Source organism: Acomys minous (genome assembly GCF_964271855.1).
Source record: "Acomys minous genome assembly, chromosome: 11".
NCBI classification, from domain to species: Eukaryota; Metazoa; Chordata; class Mammalia; order Rodentia; family Muridae; genus Acomys; species Acomys minous.
In genome coordinates, this window is record NC_140492.1 from 79,777,175 (window position 1) to 79,802,335 (window position 25,161).

A 25,161-nucleotide genomic window follows, 5' to 3' on the forward strand; every position below is an offset into this window, starting at 1 on the left:
TGTTTCCCAGTCTGGCTACAAGTCACAGTCATCCCTGCAGCTTTGGCTTAATATTAAGTGAGTGACAAGAACAAGTTCCTATGCTATTTTTGACGGTATATGACAAACTACTGTAAAACTTACCAAAGAATCTTGATTTTTAGTATAGCCGAGAAATTAATGCAGTAAGTTTCTTCTATTTAGATAACCGTCCAGTAACAAGTTAGTGACCATCTATCTTGCTGAAAGAACTATTTGTGAAATAAAGCTGAAGTGTGCTTCTTTAGCAGCCTAACTGCTGTTGGATCGGCAATCACATCACACAGCATCTAAATTTAAGTAAGTTGTAAGTTTTTCCCCATCTGTAACACAATATAATTTACGCCCATCAGTGAAGGAACTCCAATTTCTATCTTTTAAATTAGAAACCATTAGAAAAAAAAAAAAAAAACCCTGAAACACTACTCTGCAAATTCACAAAATCACACTGCATAATAAAATTTCAGATGCCACTGCTAATTTAATAGTAAATTTTAATATTTAGTAAAACTTAAGTGGAAAAATATTTTCACTGACAGATTAAGTGAACAGAAACATGCTTCATGTAGCCACTGCTAAAATATAACAACAGATCAGAGAACCCAATTGTTAGACTGTGTATGTTATATCATTTAAAAACCAAAGACTATTACACATAATTTAAAATTCTAGAAAAGTTTATTTTAAAAATACACAAAAGCAAATTGTATCTTAGACATTGGTCTATAAAGAAGAAAAGTTTATGTGTACATAGATGCATATTTGAATGAATATCCTTGCCATGATTTTAAGACCTATAGCACTTAGAGGAAAGGACATTGTGATTTGAAAAAATATTTAAATTAATTTTCTACATATATAATATAAATAAATATTTTCAGAACAAAAATTTAAAGATTAGTGAAAACATTTTATACCCAACAAAACTACTTCATTTTATTATTGTATCTTTCTGAGTTAAAATCTGTACATTGGAAAAAGAGCCATTTTTTAGTTCTGTAGCTGTTTTTTTTTAAGTGCTATGAAAAATTGCTGTAAGTTTGTCAGTGAATAACTCATATTAATATTTGTCCATAAACTATGGATATACTAAGTGACAAAGGAAGTTGCATGTTTAGAAATCTGACTTGTACTTTCCAGCATCATGAAACCTCAGTGACTGACCGACACATTGTTTCCAGTGTCACCAATAAGGCCTCAGTATGCACTCCAGGACACACTGTTAGATTCTCAGGCAGTTCCTTAAGAACACTTGGGAGTTTCTTTAATGTCTTTATATTTTTAGCATAAAGATCCAGTAGCCAGTCAGTATGTCCATTGGTGGGTTCTGTGTCACTACTGCATGCCACAAGTAAGTCATTTAGATGAGTTAACCCTTTGAAAGCTAGGATGAATTCTGAGGATAAATCAAATATTGAACAAAAACTAAGCAACATCCTACTAAGTAAAAATGAACCAAATTCAAGCTGTTGGTGATAAAAATGTCTCTGTGTCTTAGCATGAAAGTTGTCCACTGTATCATCTATATTTGTAATGGCAAATAGTTCTTCCTTGTCTTGAGGTGACATCACATAATCCAAGGGCAACTCCCCCTTAGAGTTTCTCTGCTGTAAAAGCTCTGCGCCTGTGAAAAAGAAAATGGAAAATGCTAATAGTGAAACCTTTTTATTTTGGCAGTTTAGCTGCTGCTTCTCCCCTAACTCCAAGAAAAAAAAAACCTTCAGAGCTCTTTCTATCATCATATTTACTACTAATTAGCTGCCTACACAGACTATAATTGCCTGCATAGACTAATAAAAGTGTTTACAAATTTAAATTTCTAGTCAACTGTCCAATGAAGCCTGCTTAAAAGTACACACTCTAGTGAAGAAGTAGTCTGTACATGACAAATAGAAACAGTCTGTAAAACCTTAAGAAGAATTTTAGTATTTTCAGAAGAAATTAATAAAGAAAAGAGAAAAAGAGTCTCTTCTCCATTATTATCTAACCACCTGGCAGTGTGAAATCTATAAAGATCCTTTACGAATGCAGTACAGCTCTCATTTTATCCTTGTTAATATTTATTGTCAATAAAGGCAAGGGACTCATAAAAATTTCAATGTTAATTTTTATAAATCAAACTGACTAGTTGACTTATCTATCAAAACAAAAACAAAAGTACAAAGCCTGCCTATGGTCAGAATCACTACTTGCAAAGTAGTTTATCCTCTAAGTACTAAGGGTGACGTAACAATGCAGAGGCATGCTGGGCGCTCTTGCCAGTCACATCCTGTGATCCTCTATGTGCCTTTCCTAACAGCGTAGCCTGTGATAGGAAGGTGCAGGAGGAACACGGTAGCATAAACCACACCTTCACAAGGTGACTAAAGTATGAAAATTCTTAATGACGGCTATAACTACATATATAATGGCTTCCATGACTGATGTATAATTTGTGGGGAAAATTCCAAATGAAAACTGTATTATCTATCTTTTTGTTAACATCTCAAAACAAAAGTAAAATATTCTAACTTATTCCTGTTTGGAAAAATTTTGAGTACCTGAAGTAAACCAAATTTTAGCAATATATACTCTTGAAATTACTGCTTGTAGGACTGAAAGTGGTAAAATTAATAGATTATACAGCTGCCATAGTGATAATGTCAAGGCATGTGACAGAATCAAACCCGGAATCTGACTGGATAAATGAATAAACAAACAAACAAAACCCAACCAAAACAAACAATAACAACAACAAACATGTACTTTAGCCTATGGACCTTGACAAAGCCAAGTAGAAGCAGATTTTCTCTCCTAGGTTGGAGCCTAACTCATGTACTCACTGTTAGTAAAATCCATATTGGCTGACCTAATACTACATAACACTGATAAGCTAGATTTCACAGAGCAATGTACTTATATCACATATATCATTTGATAGAAACAAATACTTGGCTTGAATGCCAGATTTCTCAGGAGAAAAACAGAATACTTAATAGGAAAAGAATTAGGCTTAGAAAACACATAGTATTTTAAGAAAAGGTAGAAGAACTAAAAATTCATCAATTATGAAACACTGTTGGTAAAACAGACACACTTAGGCCTTTAGGGGGCAGGAGAAGACTGTAAATAACCAAGTCTCTCCAGCCAGCATGCAACACATCCTTTCTTAGATACACACAGGGGAAAAAAGACACATGGAGAATATGCCTTTTGTTTTTATGCAGAATGAAATGCTTTATTCACAACATAAAATAGATCAAATTGTAAGTTAAAATAGCACAAACAAATTGAATAGATTTACACAAATGTTTTGTGTTTTTCACATTAGAAGCTAGTTTTCAGTATTCTTTTTTAAACACACAAATTAGAGTATTTTGAAGCAAAATTTTGTAATAGCTCAGATGCAGAAATATCACTAAAAAGGAAGTTGCTGAAGGTAAAAGAATGAATCAGGAAAAGCAGCTGATAGATGTGGAACTTAAGTTATCCTCTTCACAAAAGCCTTGTGCTATACTTAACACCATCTGAAAATCTGACTTCGACTTAGTTGATGGTAAATATTAATAAGAAAATATTCTAGGTTACCTTTTCTATACTCTATAAAGGAATGCCTTATAAAGACAGTATTAGAGTAGCTAGTTATGCATACATATGTGTATACACATATATTTAATACAGCAAGAATGGAAAACTGAAGTAGTTAAAAGAAGCACTGAACCCACTTATTAACAAGCTTTAAGAAATGACTAGTTCACAAGGATATCAAGTACATTAAGTAAAACGAGTATTTATAGCTAACACCTTCAACCGAAAAAATATATTATCATACATGAGCCTCATTAGGTTTTAACAGTATATATAAATAAATACATATTATAAAATGGCTCCTGCAACTAATAAAAGGTGGCTATATTTCAGGAGTCTTTTTGTCTTTAGTTTTTCACTAATATAAAAATAAAAACATTTTTCATTACAGATTTTTGAATATAAAGTGTTATCTGCCACCAAGGGATTCATCAAAAATCTAGATAATTTATCAAAACCAACTTAGCACAAACACACTCACCCCCATGCTGTAGTAGCAGCTTGCCAATTTCTACGTGTCCGTTTGACAGTGCATCATGCAAAGGAGTCACCCCGTCCACTTGAGTGAGCAGATCTACCTCTGGACAACGTTGCAAAATTTCCTGGACACACACTGTGTTGCCATAGTTACAGGCTTCATGCAAAGGCGTCCAGCCAGCATTGTCTAAATGAGAAATCAGGCAAGTTTTAAAACAGCCGAAGAAGCACTGTTGGCTGCAAAGTGTTGCCATTCTACAACTTCTATCCTGCTACTCTGTAGGAGCTCAACATAGGAAAAGCAGCCTTGGTAAAAAATAAACACAATGCAAGCATATTTCCACTTAAAAAACAAACGAAATAAAAAGCAACTTTAAAATGTCAATGTTGGAATATGACCAGAAAAATTCCTACTAAAGTATTTTATATTATTAGCTCTAAATTATCACATAATGAATTATTTCAGTTTGGCTGCTAACAGTATTTTTAAAATATCTTTGGTAAATTTACTTAAATGATTTTTCTTAGTGTGATGTAAAACTATTTCGTATAGCAAATTTTAAGACCCTGAAAGAGAGCACAAAGACTCCAAAAACTTACCTTTAACATTGATGTCTATTCCTGGCAAAGATAGAAGAATAATCAATTTCTCCACCTGGTTTTTTATGCAAACTCTATGCAGAGCTGTTTCCCCTGCCATAAAAAATTAATAGATTATTCCAGAGAAGACAAGATATCAACTAAAGAAAATAATAAAAGGCCATGAACTAGAAGATCTGGACCCATGCCAGACAATTACTTATAGGGTTTTTCTTCCGACTGTTTAAAACATCTCTTGAATTAAAAAAAAAAAGGAAGGCAAAAGAAAAGGGGGTGGTGGCAGCGAGGTGGGAAGAACCCGGCAACCCAGAGCTTCTGTCCGTCAGCAAGTCAGCAGTGGAACTGTACGCGGGCTTTCACACCACATCGTCTGTCCCCAGTTCAAGGTTTAAAGCTTCAATCCAGCTATAAAAAACCCCAAATGATCAGAGAACACCAAAAATACTTGGTTTTGTAGCAATAAAAGTTTTAAAGCACAATTGCCCTCTCTTAAATTTATTCATGAATCTACGCTAAAATGTATGGCTCTTTCTTACACAGCATTTATAGCTTAATTCAAATGAATGTTTCTAGCTAAGCACGAGTGCCTCTACATACTCAAGTATAATTCAGAACTTCAAATCCATTAACAGATGGGTTGCTGCCTCTCAATAGGCTGTCTGGCTTGGCTACAGCAGCACAGAGGGAGAAATGGAAAAATCTTACTATAAACACGAGAGAGAGAGAGAGAGAGAGAGAGAGAGAGAGAGAGAGAGAGAGAGAGAGAGAGAGAGACAGAGAGAGAGGAAGAAAGAGAGAGAGAAGGGGATAGGGAGGGGAGGGGAGGGGAAACAGAGGGGGAGGGGGAAGGAGAGGGAGAGGGAGGAGAGTGAGGCCCCCAAGTGTCATTTAAAGCTGAACAACAGCAGCACACAGAATGGCACAATTTTTGCTGAGAGGAATGCATTAAGTAGCTGCTGGTCAAAATAATCTATTCCCAATCCCTCTTACAGCTAAGATTAATAAAATGTGATGAAAAATGGAAAAAAAATGGTTAAAGACTCGTCAGTGATTGCATAGGAAACACATGACTCATGGGTGTTATGTGTTCCTGCTATAAAATACTATGTAACACATTTTTATAGCACCCAATTTTACAGATTATCTCTGCAACTTCTAGTGAACATTTCTCCTACATGCACAGAAAGTCTCTTCAAATTTTTCTCTATTTGTCAATTTTCTTCGTCCCCCAACTGCTTCTGCTGTTCAGCTAAGTCATTCATAGTCATTTTACTTTCTGAAACAATAAAACAAAGAACACAGACACTAATCTTTGAAGTGAATTTCTGAGTTTTCATCTAATAGTCTTCATATTCTGAGCTAAACAGGCAGTTACAAACTTCTATCAGATGAAAAGATTATAAAAGCTTTGCTGTTGCTGTTTTTATGAGCTGATCCATATCATGAATTAATACATATGATGTAGTTTATACACAAGAACAACTTATGAATCTAGCAATTTAATTCATTCAAATAGAGATCCCTTGAGACAACATACTTAGGTTACAGACATCTAAGTAAAAGGGGTACTAGAGCACATTATTACGGTACTATTCTTGTAATTCCATCCATTAGGTACTTAGGCTCCAGTACGGTTAGAACCAAAAGCCAAACACATTTCAGTCTGGGCTCAGTGCCTAGAAGAAAAGAGCCCATATGCTTAACACAGCTATGTAACATAGCCTACTCCTTATTCTTTGTTCACAAAATGTCTATGACTGAAAAGAGATGAAGAGTGAATTATACTTTCAAATCAGAAGACACTGATTCTTAGCATCCCAGGTTGATGCAGACTCTTCTGGACCAAGCTTAGTGAGTACTACACAACACGTACATCTGGAGAGGCAGGGAGATAAAGAAAGGGAGGGTGCTCTATGACACCAGGCACCAAATGACTACTTCTCTTGTATAAATGAGAGTTCAAGAAAATAATACATTATCCATTAAAGTATTTCCTGGACCCAGTCCAATATTTAAGTTCAAACATTCATTAGGGCAAATGTGTGAAATTTCCAATCATGAAAAGCTCTTAGCATACGTTAACTCAGATACTTGGGGTACCTTTTAGATTAGTTTTGTGAAAATTCATCTTTGTAACCAAAGAGGGGCAATTCTCCTTGGAACACGACAATTCTCCTTCTGACTTCTTTTTCAATTTTTTCAATGATGAGGAACATTTAGCATGGTTCAACTCTCTGAAAGAAAAGAAAACCAAGAAAAGCTTGTTTTTCAGGAACGCATGCCAGCATACATAAGATAGTATTTTTCCTCCTCTAAAATGTATCCTTCTTTGAACTTAAACCCAGTTACTCATTCAATCATAGTGCTTTCCAATTTTTAAAATGATGTCAACTATATAGGAAGAAATTTGGATGCATTATTTTTTACTTTAATGGTCTATATCTCCAACTGCTCACTAAAAAGGTAGTGAGTACAGAATATGGGACAAAGAGGAAACTACATAAGTCACAATTTGTAGAAAAAATAAAGCTAAAAGATGCACTAGAATGCAGGCCTCCAGAATGCCCCATTCAGTTAAGTTTCACATTTTGAGAAGGCAAATATAGCATCTCTCACACATCTAAAACCTCACGTATGTTATATATACAAAAGTACTTCACGTGTCAGAGCAACGTTTGTATGAAACAGACTTGGTTAGTAGTTTTGTTTCTTCCGGGAGGCACTCAGTGGGAAGGAAATATGGTCTTCGCATTACAGTAAAAAAGTGCCGTCCTAAGCACTTAGAGGTCTAAAATTGAGTTTTCTTTTGATCCACCCAGTACAGACACCAGCCCAGATAACCTAAAGTTCAAGGACATTCAGAGAAAAGGCCATATTCCTAACAAAGTACAGCTGTAGTAGCAGCATTACTTACGGAAATTCTGGCCGACTTTCAACTTGTTTCTGCTTTGCGCCATTCAGCATTAGTAATGCTCTTTGAGACTCTAGGCAAGGCCGCTGGCAGATCCTTCTTGCCACCTGCATCCTTCCAGGCCCATGTGTGTCCATTTCTCCCAAAACTGGCAAATAGGAATCTATCTGTTGCAATATAATATATCATTATCACAACTACAAAGACAGGAAAAGGAATCACCTCATTTTGCTATGAAGTCCAGTTATATTTTCTTGATTTCACAACTAGGTTGCCATATGACATTCTCTGAACACTAGTGACTATTAAAGCCACCTGTTCTGTGTAATTATGTATGTAATCACTTTGTCAAATCTTACGGATGATGATATCTTTTAGAAAATAATTACATTTTCCAGTTCAATCCTAACTTATTTAGGGAAGTTCTTTTGATTAAGTTTCAAATCCAATTTATGATGATCTATATATTTGTATACTTAAAAGACTTATTGTCAACAGGTATTTTGTTATTTCTATTTTTCTAATGGTTTTCCTCAACAGAAACATAAGTTCAGAACAAACACAATAGGGAGTGAAAATATCCTTCAAGCAAGTCTTGTTGTAAAGCCATTTGCCTAGTATCACAATAAACAAACTGGCTTGGCATGTGCTGAAGAAGCCGCTGGAGCATTAGATCCTAGCATCTAACACGGACAAACACAGGAGAATGGGCACAACTGCAGTATGTATGTATACACACACATGCGCACACACACATGCACACTCACATGTGCACATGCACACACACACACACATGTGCACATGCACACACATGCACACGCACAGTTTTCCTTTTAAATTATCAATAAAAAAAACCAGAAAATAGTTTTTTCTTCTTATTCCCCCAAATAATCAAAATTTCTACTGACTATTTCTGAAAAGACTTACTGTGTGTGTGCCTGTGGGGCTGGGGCTGGGTGCATGCGCGTGTGCCTGAGATCAGAACACGTGCTAGGAATGAACTTGGGTCCTTTGGAGGAACAGCAAATGATTTCAACCACTGAGTCATCTCTCCAGTCCCCTACTAATGGATTTCTGAGATAAAAAAATACTAGCTCCTTAATGTGTTGGAAGATTTATGAGTTGTATTCTGCTCACTTACGAGAAATAACTAGGAATTAAAATTGAACTCATGCACTCACTTAAGAAAGAAAGAAAGAAAGAAGGAAGGAAGGAAGGAAGGAAGGAAGGAGAGGGAGAGAACCTGACAAGGGCAGCGCTTACTATTTTTTGAAGTGACAGTGGCTCAGTGTAGCTGCTGCCACGGCCCTGCAAGCACAGCTTCTTAAAGATTGCATCTGCAGCAAACATTTGAAGCCAGGAAGATGAAAAGGAACAAATGAAGATCTCTAGTTCTTTTGAAGAAAAGTCTGTAAAAATAAATAAATATAGTTATTGCTAAATCTTATACACTTCCCGCGTATTTTTGCTGTGGATTTTCCTCAACTAAGTGACATTTTCTAAGCCAGCAACCTTTGTTATAATTTTATATAAAACATTTAAGATTATAAATATATAATTATATATATCATACACATACACACATATCATACACATCCTTGTTTTTCTAGAGATTACTTTTTTTTGTTTTTTTCGAGTCAGGTTCTCTCTGTGTAGCCTTGGCTGTCCTGGACTCACTCTCTAGACTATGCTGGTCTCGAACTCACAGAGGTCATACTGCCTCTGCCTCCCCAGTGCTGGGATGAAAGGCTGAGAGAGCATTTTATTCTACACATGACAGCATTTGAAAACAACCAGCATCACTTTTATCAGGTAGCTGATTCCATGCCATCTATTCAAGTGTATTAATGTTCTACTAAACTTTCTATATAAATTAGTGGTATACACTCGGAGGTGGGCCTGGCACATCATCTGGGCAGTACAGTAGAGCTGATCCTGGTGGCATAGGTGGTGGCATGGGCTTGGTAGAGATGCCTGACCCTGTGCACCTTGTAGCCTGAGGCAGGCTGGAGAGCTGGTCCAGACCCCTTGCCTTGGCACTGTGGGAGAACTTCCTTCACCCATCACTGGGTGGTGAGGGAGAGATGACCCCACCCCCTACCCCAGGCAGTGCTGGAGAGCTGGTGCAGATGGCATGAGGAGGGGAGACAGGAAAGCCAGTTCTGCCTCTTGATGGCTGCCACAGCAGGAGAACTGGTTGGCTGAACAACATGCCACGACCCAGGCCCAGATCCAGAGCTATGCATTGGCCCACCCCAACAATCTATCCATCTAAGAATTGCTGGAGTGCATGAAGGGGCCTGACCCCAGAACCAAAGCTGCAGCATCGCCATGACACAGGGCAACAACAGGATAACTGAGAGGAGCCCTGCTGAGGAGCCAGAGGCCTCAAACAATACCAATGATTCACTGCAATCAAAGGGCAAGTGAAGTTGATTGGCAAACCTGTGTGACACACTCACTGTAGTGAGATTTTTTTTTAATTTATTTTTTAATGTTCTTTTTTGTTTGCTTGTTTTTATTTTTATTTATTTATGTTTTGTTCTCCTTTGGTAGAGAAATTACAAGGCAGAGGGCATATATGGAGGGATGAGGAAATGAGTGGGATTGAGGTGGATGAGGTGAAATTTACAAAAAAAAAATCAATAAAAACTTTTAAAAAATAGAAGTATAAATAACACAATGGAATAACAAAGAATGATATAAACCAATGAAAGAGCCAATGTTACACAATAAGGCACAATATAAAAATTTTTGATCAATGGAATAAAAGGTCCAGATAAAAGTCTACGTTCCTACAGTCACCTGGATTTTTGACAAAGATGCCAAAAGCAGAAAGGGTCTTCAAGAATGAGTGCTAGGAAAACTAGATACATACATGTAAAAAGATAAAACTAGATCTTCATCTCACATCAAAAATCCTCTAAACTCTTAGAGGAAAAAAATTTTTTTGAAGATACAGGCACAGGCAAGGACCTTCTGAATAGAACTCAAGTTGCTCAGGAAATAAAAGCAGCTATTAACAAATGGAACATCATGAAACTAAAAGCCTTCTGCACAGTACAGTGAAAAGACAGTACCTGACTGAGGGAAACATCTTTGCTAACTATGTATGTCAGAGGACTGACGCGTACCACACACAGAAAACAGTGAAGAAGAAATAGACTAACAAGAAATCAAACCATTCAATAAATAGGCTAATAAATTGAATATACAACTCTCAACTTATAAAATAAAAATGGCTAATAAACATAAATTAATGTTTCCTCTCACTAGCTATTAGAGAAAGGCAAATCGAAACTTCCCTGAGATTCCATCTTACCCCAGTAGAATAGATAATATATATATATAAAATCTTATATATTATCTAACTATATAATACATAACACACACACATAAATAAACTAGGACATTTTTGTGTACCCTCTTCATTATATAAAAACTGTGTAGCTGAATGCCTGCTACAATGTCAATATTAGCATAATTTCTACCTCTTTTTCTTTCCCTCTCCATCCTATAACTCTTATTCCTCCCATTCTCAAATTTGTGACCTTTTCAATTACATACACACACTCTCTCTCTCTCCCTCCCTACACACACACACACACACACACACACACACACTGGCACAGAGCAATCTCTGGATTCTCCTACATATTAACTTGTCCCCAGGTTCTGAATTCCATGATCATTCTAAGTACTTCCTGCAAAGTTCCAAAAATGCTAGCCCCATTCTTTTGTGTGTTTACCCTCTTCATTATATAAAAGAGTATAGCTGAATGCCTGCACAATGTTAATAAAAATTATTGAGTGGATGAATAAAATGGAAATATTCTGACTTAAAAAATTAGCAAGTATAAAAATTAAGAAATCTGAATTATGGAAAGATCAAAAGGAAAATTAGAAAAACCAAAAAATTAAAAAAGCAACACCTTTCACAATTGACACAAATAATATAAAGTATCTTGCTATAACTCTAACTAAGCAAGTGAGAGACTTGTTACAAGAACTTCAAGTATCAGGAAAAATAAGTTGAGGAAGATCAGACAATGGAAAGATTACCCCATGCTCATTGATTAGAAGGATTAACATAGTAAAAATGGCCATCTTATCAAAAGCAATCTATAGATTCAATGTAATTCCCACCAAAATACCAATACAATTATTTATGTCTTATGAAAGAACATTTCTTAACCTCTTATGTAAGAACAAAAAACCCAGAATAGCTAAAACAATCCTAAACTATAAAAGAACTTCTGTAGTATCTCCAGGCATGACTTCAAGCTGTACTACAGAGCATGGTATTGAAATCAAAACAAACTGGTCAATGGAACTGAATTAAACACCAAGAAATAAACCCAACACCCACAGACACTTGATTTTTTAACAAAGAAGACAAAAGAATACAATGGAAAAAAGATAGCATCTCCAACAAATGGTGCTTGTCTAACTGGATGGCTACATGTAGAAAAATGCAAATAGCCCCTTATTTGTCACCATGCACAAAACTCAAGTCCAAGTGGATCAAAGACCTCAACATAAAACCAAAAACACTAGTCTATTAGAAGAGAAAGTGGGAATCAGCTTTGAACTCATTGTCAGAGGAGATAACTTCCTGAACAGAACACCAACACTTTAGGTGCATGTAATACGGCACCTCATGAGGCTGAGAATCTTCTGTTAGGCAAAGAACACTGCCAACAGAACAAAGCGACAGCCTACAGACTGGGAAAAGATCTTCATCAACCCTACATCTGACAGAGGGCTAATATCCAATATATATAAATAACTCAAGAAATTAAACACCACCAAACCAAATAATCCAATTAAAAATGGGGTACAGAGCTAAACAGAGAATTCTCAACAGAAGAATCCTGAATGGCTGAGAAGCACTTAAGGAAATGCTCAAAGTTCTTAGTCATCAGGGAAATACAAATGAAAACAACTCAGATTCCATCTTACACCATCAGAATGGCTAAGATCAAAGACTAAGTGACAGCGCATGCTGGAGAGGATGTGGAGAAAGGGGGAACACTCCTCCATTGCTGGGGCAAGTGCACATTTGTACAACCACTTTGGAGGGAAAAGGAATGCAAAAGATAAATCTGTCACGGTTTATCAATGATGACTAAACATATGACCACATGTAAGTTAAAACACGTATGCAGGGACAAAAGTGATACGTGTGTTTGGAGCAACATGCACCTACCCCTGCCAACTGGACTGAGTTCTGTATATAAAGAAGCACCGTGACTGTAGGTCAGTCAGGCTGCAAAATCCCCTCGCTCCATCCCTGTGCCTGACTCACTCCTTGCTTGATGACTCTGACTCTTTATCTCCTCTGTGGGACCTGGCCCACATAAGTAGATTTGCTCCTCCCTTCACAAAAATCAAATGATCAGCTCGATAAATGCAGGGAAAAAAAAACAAAAAACAAAACCAAGATGCTCAATTTAAAGGTAAGTTATGGTGCACTTAATTTTATCATAAGGTAACCAACAACAACCTACTTGATCCCAAGGCAAGTTTAATAGAAGAGAAGTCATGCCTTGTTTTATTAACTTAGCTAACTACCTGCGGTTGGTGAGGTCATGGACCCTACAGGAAAACCTGTAACTATCATTTTCCTTACCAATGTAATTCACAAGTGTATTCAAAATAACTCTCCTTAGATCTACAGATAAGTAGCTCTCATTCCTCATCAAGGAACTTTTCTCCCCCTAACAAACAGAGATCATCATAGAAATTCATAATTGTTTAAAGAGTAGAAGACATCTGTGGAAGCCATTCCCCAGTCAATGCATTTATAACAGAACACAGAGCAGAGGTTCAGAGAACACCATGGAAGAGGGTGCAGAAGGAGTGCAGGAGCCTGAGGACCAGCAACGCCTCCTCTGAGACACATATGCATCTTCTATGTAGGACAGGCATCCATGAAATCTTAACAGGATGGTCCCCTACACAAGTCCTGCATGATGAGAATACCAGTTGACATCCCAACACGGATTGGAGAAATCTTACAAGGTGCCACCCCAAGATGAAGAAATACAAGCAATTCATGGCTCCTAAGAAAGCCTTCTCCATAGATGAGCCCCAGTTTAATTCCAAGTAGTCATTCCTAAACATACATATATATGAGTAACAGTAAATGGACTCAGACTTAGCAGATTATATTTATAAATACATATGTGTGCATATACACATATATAAATATACCACATGTATATAAACATATACACATACAACAACAAAGAAGAAAATTTAAGTGGGGGTGTATGAGATTTAAATGGTATAAATGAAACTCTCAAAAATAATAATGTCTATGATGGATATTGATTTACACTCAGATTTTTAGACACACCAAGATAGTAATGATGTTTTCTTCAAGGCTGCAAAATACAAAAATACAAATAGCCAAAACACTATGAATGTAACATTTATATAATTCCTGATAGTTTCGTGGTTCTTCTTGCTATAGATAGTTTATTGTATATATTGTAATAATATAAATATATATGTAAATAATAAAAAGAGCATCCAAAGGAAAATAATAATGTCTAGAACTTTTATATGTAGTACAAGTTCTGCTATGTGTCTATGCTTACATATACAAGTTGATAGATAATGCATTTCCTATTCCTTTTCATATGCTCTACATGGACACATCTGTGTATTATTTCAAAGAAAACTTCATATGAATATACACTGAAGAATAGACCTCTCAAAGGTAACTTGAAACTAATTTCCAGAGTGAGTGATTAAAAGAAAACATAACAAAGGCACACTTACCATCACAGTAAAGGGAAATGTAGCTTCCTAAGTCATCAGACATATGTCGGATCACATTTCTACCCATCTGAATCCCAAGAAAGATCCAATAATCTATTGCTGTGCCAAGAATTCCAGTAAGTAGGTAAGATAGTTCATGTTTGAAGATCTGGCATCAAGATGGGAAAAAGATGTTACTGAAATACTAGAAACACAAGACTTTTCTATTTCTAATGTTTACTTGTACTAAGTTTTTTTTAGAGACCAATAACTAAAAACACAGGGTATGTTAGTAATAAAAGGATACGAACAAACGACCTCTTTCTCCATCCATCCTATGCTGCTCTCTCACTACATACACCACAATTTTGGATATCTGCTATCTGAAATGAGCAGGTCTCTTTACATGTTACAGGTTTCAGTTACTGTTTTGATTTTGGAATTATCTACAAATACAAAATGATACTCTAAGAATGGCATACAAACCTAAATATGGAACTCGTTTGTTCAAACATACCTAATGTACATATCGTTTAGGTAATTATACAGTATTTTTAATGCAAAAATGTTTTGTTTGAGACCTGTTATACGAGACAGGTAGGGAACGTTCCAATTGTGGAATCACGGTAGCCAATAACCTTTGGGCTTGGGGGCATTCAGGACTCCAGATTAAGGATGCACATCCAACTCTCATATAAGAAAATGCTTAATAAAGGTTTCTAGCTTTTACCAACAAAAAATTTGATATGAAGCTATCATGTCTTTTAGTCAGGCATTATTTCTATTAAAACCCTGAGGAAATACCAGGCTTCTGTGGTTATCACTTAGCAAGAATATATATGTCTTAAAGAAACGAAAAAATATTTGGTATTTTTACAAACCAAACACAGACCTATTTGAATTCATAAAAACATTATTACTATTATTGTATGTGTGTGCATGTGTACTGTGCACATGTGGAGGTCAGTAGGCAAGTTCTTGTAGTTAGTTTTCTCCTTCTGCCATGTATTCCAGGGACTAAACTTAGGTAATCAGGTTCGTGTGGCTACCCACTGAGCCATTGCTACAGCCATTTTCATTTCAAGTAGCAGTATTAAAGGACTGGAGGAATTCAATGAGTAAAGGAACCAACAAATCTGATATAAAGCAAAGGACTTTATGATAAAAAAAATTCCAAACATAAAAACCTCCCAAATATCCAAATTCTATTTAATTACAATAAAAACAAAAAATATTTGGACATATAGTTCAGTATTAAAAGTATGATTATTTTTTTTATCACTTTTATACTAAATATTTAATTTCTATAAAAACTATGACAAGGCTGGGTGAAGTGGCACACACTTATAATCCCAGTACTCGGTGAGTCTGATGTCATCCTGGTCTACAAAGTGAGTCCAGGATAGCCAAGACTACACAGAGAAACCCTATGTCCAAAAACCAAAAAGCAAAAAAAAAAAAAAAAAAAAAAAAAGCAGCCATAAGAAGGAATTTAAAACCTTATAGTATGTTTTAATTCAGTGGTTTAACACATTTCTGTTATCTAGAACAGTTTGTTCATACTGATGAACTATGAAGATAAAGATATGAGGAAAATAATGTAAGAATATTTTAATAGAAACATTTTTCCAAAATGACATTAAACTAGCTGAAAATACCTTTGAAATACGTATATTATTGTTGTTTGCTTCCTTGACAAGTTACATATGTGAAAATATCACTAAGTAACAGCTGGATTAAGGCATATAAACACCTTTTTATATTTAAAGACCACTATCAGCCTAATCATGGAAATTATATTGAAGACTCACTAAATCACAGACTTATTTCTCCTGCATTCATAAATAGATTTCTTGTAAATATATAAAATATTTGATTAGGAAATCATTCCTTAGTTTACACGTACACCAACTCAGCCAAAGACCATCTGGCCTGCAACCTTCCTGCCTGCAGGATGTGCTGGGGCAGTGGAGGCACAGAGCTGGTCACAATGGCTAGCCAAGGTCTGATTTGACCTGAGGCCCATTCCACGAGAGGGAGCCCATGCCCAACACTGCTTGGGTGGCCAGAAACCAGAGACGGGAACTTGAGGAATAAATGATTTAAAAACAACAAACAAATAACTACAACCAGAATCAGTGCAGTGATTCTGGGGCACTCATAGATCGGGGCCTTGTCTAGTTGTCATCAGAGAAGCTTCCTCTCTTGGCAGACAGGAGCAGATACAGAGCCCCACAGCCAGACATACAGGGTCTAAATTGAAGGTCTCCATTGCCCCCCCCCCCCCCCCCCGAGCTCAGAGAATGCCATGGAAGAGGGGACAGAAAGACTGTAGGAGTAAGGAACAGAGAACACCAGGAGAACAGGGCCCATGGAATCACTAAGCAGGGCTCACATGGCTCACAGAGACTGAAGCAGCAAGCACAGGGCCTCCAAGGCTCAGCGTCAGATCCTCTGCTTATTATGTTGAGTATTTTGTGGGACTCGTGAGGAAGCAGGTGGGTCTCTGGGAATCTTTTCCTTCTGTTGGATTGCCTGATCCAGCCTTGGTGTAAGGGCCTATCTTATTGTATTTGTCATGTTTGGTTGTTGTCTCCTGGAGCCCTGTTCTTTTCTGAGGGAGACAGAGAAGAGTGGATCCAGGAGAAGAGGGGAGGTGACGGGATGCTGGGAAGAGTGGAGGTGAGGTGAGGTAAGCTGTGGTTGGGAGGAAAAAGCTATTTTCAACCAAAAACAAACAAACAAACAAACAGACTGAACCGGAAAGTATAATTGCATTTTGTAAAATTATACATGTGTTAAAAAAATTAGAACAAGGAAAATTGATGTCTATAAATATATTTGAAACATTGAAGAAATAAATGCTATAGAATTATCTAAGAAATAAATGTTATAGATTAAAAATACTATAAAATGGGAGTTTTAGTCTGGTTCACTGTACAAAAACGTAGAAACAAATGGTCAAGCAGTGCATACATCTGTGTTGTCAAATAGTGACACAGAAAGAAATCCAATAGCAGGTGTGAAGATGTGATATTTTATGATATCATGGGGCAGCATACTGCATTCTGGAAGCCTGTTCCATCTGTGACAAAGATCTTGAGGCTCTGGGCTGAAGGGATCTGAAACTGCATGGTTAATTAACAATGAAAAGCAGCAAGGCGCTTCATCTGATACGATCTGGGCTTGCACCGATCAGGTCAGAATCCATATACGCAAGCACTGCTTCTTCTCCCCACCTAGACTCAGAAATTGGTCTAAATCGTACAGATACAGCTGTGTGGCATGGGGCTTTAGCAGCTGCACAGGCTGTAACAGCAATATCAACACAACCCCTTGCATGACATGAGGGCCTACGGAGTGGATGCCAGTCTCTTGAAACTTAGCAGGAAAACAATTCTTTGTAACGCTGTTATGCAGATGTGACTCTGAACATATGTAGTTCTTTCATATCATTAGCAAAAGGGTGTTAAATTGGTCATGCCCATACACTTATTATAAAATGTTACTTCAAACACAATGAATTTCTGAGTATTAGTAATGACGATATTCAGGAGAGAAGGGGGAAATCAGTGTATTTTAATATCTAAAAATATGTCTCAAGTAAAGCAATTCAGGATCATATAGGCCCCCAGATATATGTTAGTCTATGGACGTAAGCCTAACATAAAATACAATCTAGCGCTCTATCAATAATGTATGTATGTATGTATGCATGCATGTACATATACATACATACCAGTAGGGACTTTCCTTTAAAAAAAATATATATATATATATATATCAACATATACCTACATCTGAAACCTCAATTTAAAATTAGAATTTCTCTTTTTTAGACTTAGTGTGTTTATCTGAATGACTGTTTGCCTGCATGTATTTAAGTGCACATGTGTGTGCCTGGTGCAGGTTGGAAAAGAGCATCAATCCCTTAGGTAAGTCCACATGGCTGTTGTGAATTGAATGTGAGTCTTTGGCAAAAGTTAACAAGTGCTTTTCATTGATTACTTAACCCTCTAGTCCTAAAATTAACATTTCTTAATGTAAAACTTACTTTGACATTAATGTGATTACATAGTATAGAGACTGATAAAAGTTTCTTGCATTGACTCCAAGGAATAACTTCTGTTAATTATTTTACTGCCTGTCACCTAAACGTGGCCATTTTGCATCTATGATTGTAAATTTCTACAGAAATTGAAGCTTTAAAGTCTGGACTTTGGTTCTTTCATACTATTTTCTTAACTATCACATCCACACAGCAACAGGGCCAAGGCCAAACAGGGCAGTATGCAACTTAATTTTTTTTTGTACAATCACATCTATTAATGCGTCTTATTGTGTATGGGGAGAGGGCGTAGGCATACTACAGAATATGTGGTGTTGTCAGAGGATAGCTTCCAAGGGTTGGTTCTCTTTCTACCATGCGGGTCGTGAAGATGGATCAGCTCACAAGGCTTGCTGCTAAATGCCTTTACCTGCTGAGTCATCTTGCTGATCCTGGTGCTACTGTTTTCTGGTATATGCATGCTTTGGAAAAGTATTATTAAGAAAATGCCATCAAAGGGGGAAAAAGCTTGTTTGGAATATTGAAATGTTTACTAAAGCTGAAAAAGAACAAGAAATTAGCCCAAGAATCAACAAAGAAACAAAGACATGATTTGCATTACACATATCCACACCCTTAGAAAGTCTCTCTAACATGTAAACATGCTATATCATCACTATACATTCACGCTATACTCTCACCATACATTGTGTCAATTCAATTCTCCTTTATCTGTTAGTGTAAGTAATCTGTTCAATAAACTTCACAATCTACGAAAGCTGACTACTCTGTAATGAAGAACAAACTACCAACTTGGCTTCTGGCTCCGAGTTCCCTGCTATCCGTGACAAGCTACTCTGTTGGAAAGATGCACACAGAATGCCCATAGGATGCCTCCTCCTGTTTTACACTCTGGCATTAGGAATATGAGAAAAGTCTGTTGGCCTCTAATGAAGGCTTGCCCTAACAGGCTAGGATGCTGTCAGTAAGTTACTTAAACTAACTTCAATTTAATTATCTTTAAATAAAACTCACATCCATTTTTACCTATAATTGTAGGGTTATACTTAAGTAGCACATAAGGACACTGCAAAGACCTAAGCATCAAAGCTTTGGCAAATGAGCACCCACTCCACACCCTTGACATGGCTCACCTCTGCTCCTTGCCAAGGAAAGCCCAAGCTTTCTCAGACTAATGACAATGAAATTCCCTGCCATTGTGTCACTCTGCAATACTTGCTGATTGACATTATGACAAAACAATATTAGCATAAACTGAGGACTTCTGTTTAGCTAATGACTTAAATTGAATGCTTCAACTCAGCAAATCAAGAAACAAATGCTTTACAGTACAGAAAATGATGTCTGTGAACATGCCCAGAATTCCTGAAACTGCAAAGTGCCAAAAAGATTTAATTAAGTATACGAATGAATTCTAACAGAAAAGTATTACAATAAATCATAAGTTGGTGAGTTCAAGAAATTTAAGTGTTAAATATGATAGTAATTTTCAAACTTTAAAAACCAGTTTTCATATTAGTACTGATGCTACAATTTGCTGCAGATTACTTCACAAGTATGTTGCTTTTATTTATAAATTTGAACAAAGACCTTTAGCTAAATATGTATAAATTTATTTCAATTTCCTTATGTTTCTTTAGTAATTTCTTATCTGTAGTTGACTGGTGCTTTATTTAAAATTGTGAAAACATTAGTTTTATTGTTTTCAGTTTTAGGTGAGTGATATCACCTATGTAATCAAATGAATAAAAAAAGGAGTCGTAAAATACTTTCTATATTAAATGATTATATTGAATAAAAAGTAAAGAAAAAGGCAAATAGTAATTTATAAGAATAAGCTGAAGATTATAAATCCTTACTAAACTGTCAGTAAGATGTAGACAACTCTATCTGGTTGAATATTTTACATTTCTATGCATTTGCATGGTTGCACTTATTTAATGTCACATACTTGGGGCCAGTGAGAAGGCATAGTAGGTAGAGATATTTGCCACAAGCCTAACAACCTGAGTTCGTTCCCAGTCATCTGCAAAGCAGAAAGAGAAAGCTGACTTCTATAAGTTGTCCTCTGGCCTTTGTACGCATGCTGTGGCATATGCACACCCAAATACATGTTTACAATATAAATAAAATACAGGTAATTAAAAATAGCTACAGTCACAATAGGATTACTTGGTAACCAAGAAGCCTAACTATACCTAGAATAATTTACTTTTTTGGGTTGTTTTATACAGGGTATTGGGAAACTCTATCCTCTGGGCATAGTGGACTCTGCCATCTAGAAATCAGAGAGGCTATAATCACCTGAACATGACCCTTCCAAGATTGCCTGCCTTACCCTTATCTCACAGAGACAGTATATGAGATGCCCGCAAGCCTGCCCTTCCCCAGGATTTATGTACAGGTAAGAGCAGGGAGAGTGATGCTTTTCCCAGGCTGTAGGAGCAAGCCTCCACTACATAACTCCTCACTCACACTGTGTTTATAGGAGTTATGTTGATGTGCATTTGGTGCCCTAGCTTGGGTAAACAGGCATTTGCTCATGATCTCGCTGGGAATGTGAAACAACACAGGATTGTACACAGCCTAGGCTGACTTGTCACATAGCTTGGGACAACGTGAACTCCTGATCTTCCTGTTTCTACCTAAGTACAATTCAGATATATGACATTAAGCCTGGTTTAAAGTTTCTCTCTCTCTCTCTCTCTCTCTCTCTCTCTCTCTCTCTCTCTCTCTCTCTCTCTCTCTTTTAAATTCAGAGCTCTGTTAAAGGAAGCATTGGGAATTCAGATGAACAATTTTAAAAAACTAAAAATGACAGCTGAAATAAACAAAACATTTTTAAATAAAATAATTTTATGAGAAATGTTATGCCAAGATACTAAAACGTTTGATAAACGCCAAGGAAGACTGAAAAATTACATAACTTTGTCCTTAACAATTTTGCTGATTCTAAATGTAGGGAAGAGGTATAGCACTGTGGCTTTTGTAAGGAAGGGGATACTGGTGAAATAGAGGTCACAGTCAAAGGCTTAATTCACAATAGGCCAAGACACTTGCAGACTGAACTCTGAGAGTGAGAATGAATAAAAGAAAGCTACAAGTGTGAGTCTTATCTCATTTGGGCTATTCAGAGGCCCTCAAATATGGACAGAGGGTTCATGTTGGTCCTCCACTGACATAGTACTGTTAGGTCCTGCTGCAGGGTGTGGCTGCCGCGCCCTGCCCTCTAGCCGGGGGCAAGTCTTTCCCTCTCCCAGAGACCCTTCACTACATAATCTGACATCCTGGTGCTGCTGCATCCTTTTGACCCTTTCCCACTTCCCTTCCTCTCCCTGCCCCTTCCAGTGAATCTGCGTTAATATATTATATTATAGCTTTGTCACCATTAGTTCATTCTAATAGTTAATCAATCACTTGGCAAAAGTAAAGAGTACTCTCCCTGTAATTAAAAAAAAAGGTATTTTGGGCTTTGACAAACTGCTATACATAGTTATTAAAGCAAAAATTAAAACAGATTATAAATAATAACTAGTACTGAAGAGAAAGTAAAACTAAGAGGGAAAAACACGTATCCAGGAAATGACAGAGACCATAATAGAGGAAGACCCAAATGAACTTCACAGGGAAATATCCATCATGAAATAACTGCCATTATAATGCTCAAAAAAAAAAAAAAAGCAGCAAAACTTTTATAGTGAATTAAAAAAAAACATGTTACAGAAGGAAATATAAACATCCACCTTGTGGTGCAAAAATTAAAATACAGTAAAAAATGTTTACCAACATACTAGACATAGCTGAAAAGAATTAATAATCTAAAAATTTGCTAGAAATGTCACAGTATCTATTCTGCAAACTAGAAAAGCTCCCCAACTCCCTGTAAAAATGCAGGATAGAAATAGGTAGTGTTCTACTTGTAGGTTTCTAGGACCCTCTGGATTCTTCTACTTTGCCATTCTCCCATGCTTCTCTCTCATCTAGAGTCCCAATAGAATGTCCTCCCCTCTGTCTCAGTTTCCTGGTAAGTGAAGGCTTTCGTGGACATGCCCCTTGGGCTAATTTGCAGAAATAAGTGAGTATATACCATTTGAGTCTTTCTGCTTCTGGGTTAACTCACTCATTATGATCATTTCTAGCTCAATTCATTTATCCACAAATTGTTTTTAATAGCTGAGTAGTATTCCATAGTGTATATGTACCAGTCTCTTTATCCATTCTTCTACTGATGGACACTTAGGCTGTTTCCATATTCTGGCTATTATGAATAAGGCAGATTTGGGCCCAGAGGTCCCGCTCAAACTAAGGCACCAGCCAAGGACAATACAGGCGGTAAAACTTAAATCCCTACCCAGATCTAGCCAATGGACAGAACACTCTCCACAGTAGAGTGGAGAGTGGGATATTACTTTCTCACATACTCTGGTGCCTCACTATTGACCATGTCCCCTGGAGGGGGAGACCTGGTGGCACTCAGAGGAAGGACAGCAGGTTACCAAGAAGAGACTTGATACCCTATGAGCATATACAGGGGGAGGTAATCCCCCTCAGGAACAGTCATAGGGGAGGGGAATAAAGGGAAAATGGGAGGGAGGGAAGAATGGGAGGATATAAGGGATGGGATAACCATTGAGATGTAACAAGAATAAATTAATAAAGGAAAAAAAAAGAAATAAGTAGTGCACATTTAACAAACTTAGTTAAGAAACAGTTCTAAGGAAATATTTAAAAGAAACTGAAGACTACACGGGATTTCATTCTTGAGGAAGGAATTAGTTTTCTCCCAGAGCTGTCTGCCCTAACAAACTACTCTGTTTACTGCCCCCAAAGGATGTGTCGCATAACTGCTAGCTATGGCATCTTAATTACTAGTTAGGATGGCATATCAAGCATGAAAAATAGGGAGGCATTACCACATACAAAACAAGGCTGTTTAATGAAAACGAACAAAAACCTACAAAATAGAGTAAACTTGAACTAGTTGGTGTCAGAGAATACCGTAAAGTATAGTGAAAACACATTCTTGAAACCTGATTTTTTTTAGGGTCAAAAAGAAATGGTCAATAAATTCTAAAAAGCAGAAAACTACAATATTTCACTATAGTTTACTATTAGAAATTATCAGATAAGCACAGCCAAACAAACAAAAATTAAAAAAAAAAAAACCAAACAAAATAAAATTTATAGTGACACAACAGCATTTGCAAATCATAGAATACATTTCTCCTGAGGTCTGGAGAGACTGTTTGGCTAGCATGAAAAGAAGGTCCTGATTTCAACTATTAATACTATACATGAAAGGAGAAATCAAACTTAACAGAAAAAACTATTTAAAAAAATAATCATACCCTAAACTAGAGTGTTAAGTATATGAAATGAAGGTCAAGTTATACTCCAAAAGTAATTTATACCAAATACAAGTATTAGAAACAAAAACTAAAAAGAAAAACATCCAAGCAATAGAGAACATATACAATACTAAAAGAAATAGTTAAAAAGTGTGAAATTGATGACATATTAAAAAATTAGGCAATAAGGAACAAAAGGCAGATTATTCTGAAAGGTGATAGGCAATTAAGATTTACTATGATGAGCTCAAAATATTATTATTTTTATACCCTCATATAATTTTACTACACAAAATACTTTCCAATTTTCCTCCTCTACGCAATTTAAATAGCAATATCTAATAGGAATCATTCCTTGTCGGGTTACCTACATTAAATTCATCTTGTTCTACAACTACACAGAGCACTACAGGAGTCTTTCATTTCCTTGTTGCCTAAGACTCATGCTGCTCCTGTCCCCACCTAATGAGGTACACTTCTAAACACACTACTATGCACTCATCTGTACATGTACAAGGACTGACACAGAAGATATAACTACTGTAATATTTTAAGCATTTCCACACTTCGTTCCTGTTGAGGTCAAACTCTTTCATTTACATTCTAACCAGCATGACATAATAAATTACTTGTAACTTTTAGAAGTAGAGAGAGAGAGGGGGGAATGATAACCCAATTCAGTTAAAGACTAGACCAGTGCCTGGGTTTTGAAGATCAAGAAACCTAATTTTGTTTTGTTTTGTTTTGTTTTTTGCAAAATTGAAACTTTAATTTAGCATTTATGACTTAGTTTTCCTACTCACGATACCGTAAAAACAACAGTTTGACTTCATAGACATCATAAGTAATAAATATAAAAAATGTGTAGTAGTGTTTATAAGAGCAGCTAGGATAGTTTAAGACATAAGTATAAAATGTCATATTTTAAATTTTTCATAATGTTTAATGAATAGATTCAACATTTTAAAGCATTTCTGTATTTTCCCCAGAGGCTGCCATTTAATAATCTGTTTTCATTTCTCACTTGGTTTATAGTTTTATTTTATTTTCTGTTGCAGTGTGTTTTCAGGTGATACAATTGAACTAAAAGTATCTGGACAGTGCATCATTAATTCTCGGTGATGTGATTTTTCTTAATATCCTTCACCACATCTTTTAATCTTATATTTGTTTTGAGCCACAACTTAAATGTTTTACTACACTTAAATGTTCCAGGGTATCCTGAAAATAGATAAGACGTTCTAATCAAGGCATTATAAAGTTCAATGCCAGGTAAAAACTACTCATGTGTGTTGAAATGGTACAGTAAAAGTAACAACATCTCTAAATCTTAAACACAAGCAGAACTTTTTATTTTGGTACTCTCCAAAACCACATGGATTAATTTGTTTATTGTAATTTTT

The 25,161-nt window shown here is 36.3% G+C and overlaps 1 protein-coding gene across 5 annotated transcripts in view; it reads right to left on the bottom strand.

Annotated features, from left to right (window-relative positions):
* Positions 1 to 677: 677 nt before the first annotated feature.
* SLF1 (SMC5-SMC6 complex localization factor 1) overlaps positions 678 to 25,161 on the bottom strand; it is a 56,645-nt gene continuing 32,161 nt past the window's right edge. For all 5 annotated transcript variants that reach the window (XM_084801935.1, XM_084801933.1, XM_084801934.1 and 2 more), the window contains exons 15-21: positions 14,363 to 14,510; positions 8,837 to 8,982; positions 7,577 to 7,740; positions 6,763 to 6,896; positions 4,663 to 4,755; positions 4,067 to 4,249; positions 678 to 1,642 (exon numbers count right to left, since the gene is read on the bottom strand). In XM_084801935.1, coding sequence (XP_084658061.1) covers positions 1,161 to 1,642; positions 4,067 to 4,249; positions 4,663 to 4,755; positions 6,763 to 6,896; positions 7,577 to 7,740; positions 8,837 to 8,982; positions 14,363 to 14,510 — 1,350 coding nt within the window. In that variant the 3' untranslated portion in view covers positions 678 to 1,160. The remainder of the gene's footprint in view (positions 1,643 to 4,066; positions 4,250 to 4,662; positions 4,756 to 6,762; positions 6,897 to 7,576; positions 7,741 to 8,836; positions 8,983 to 14,362; positions 14,511 to 25,161) is intronic.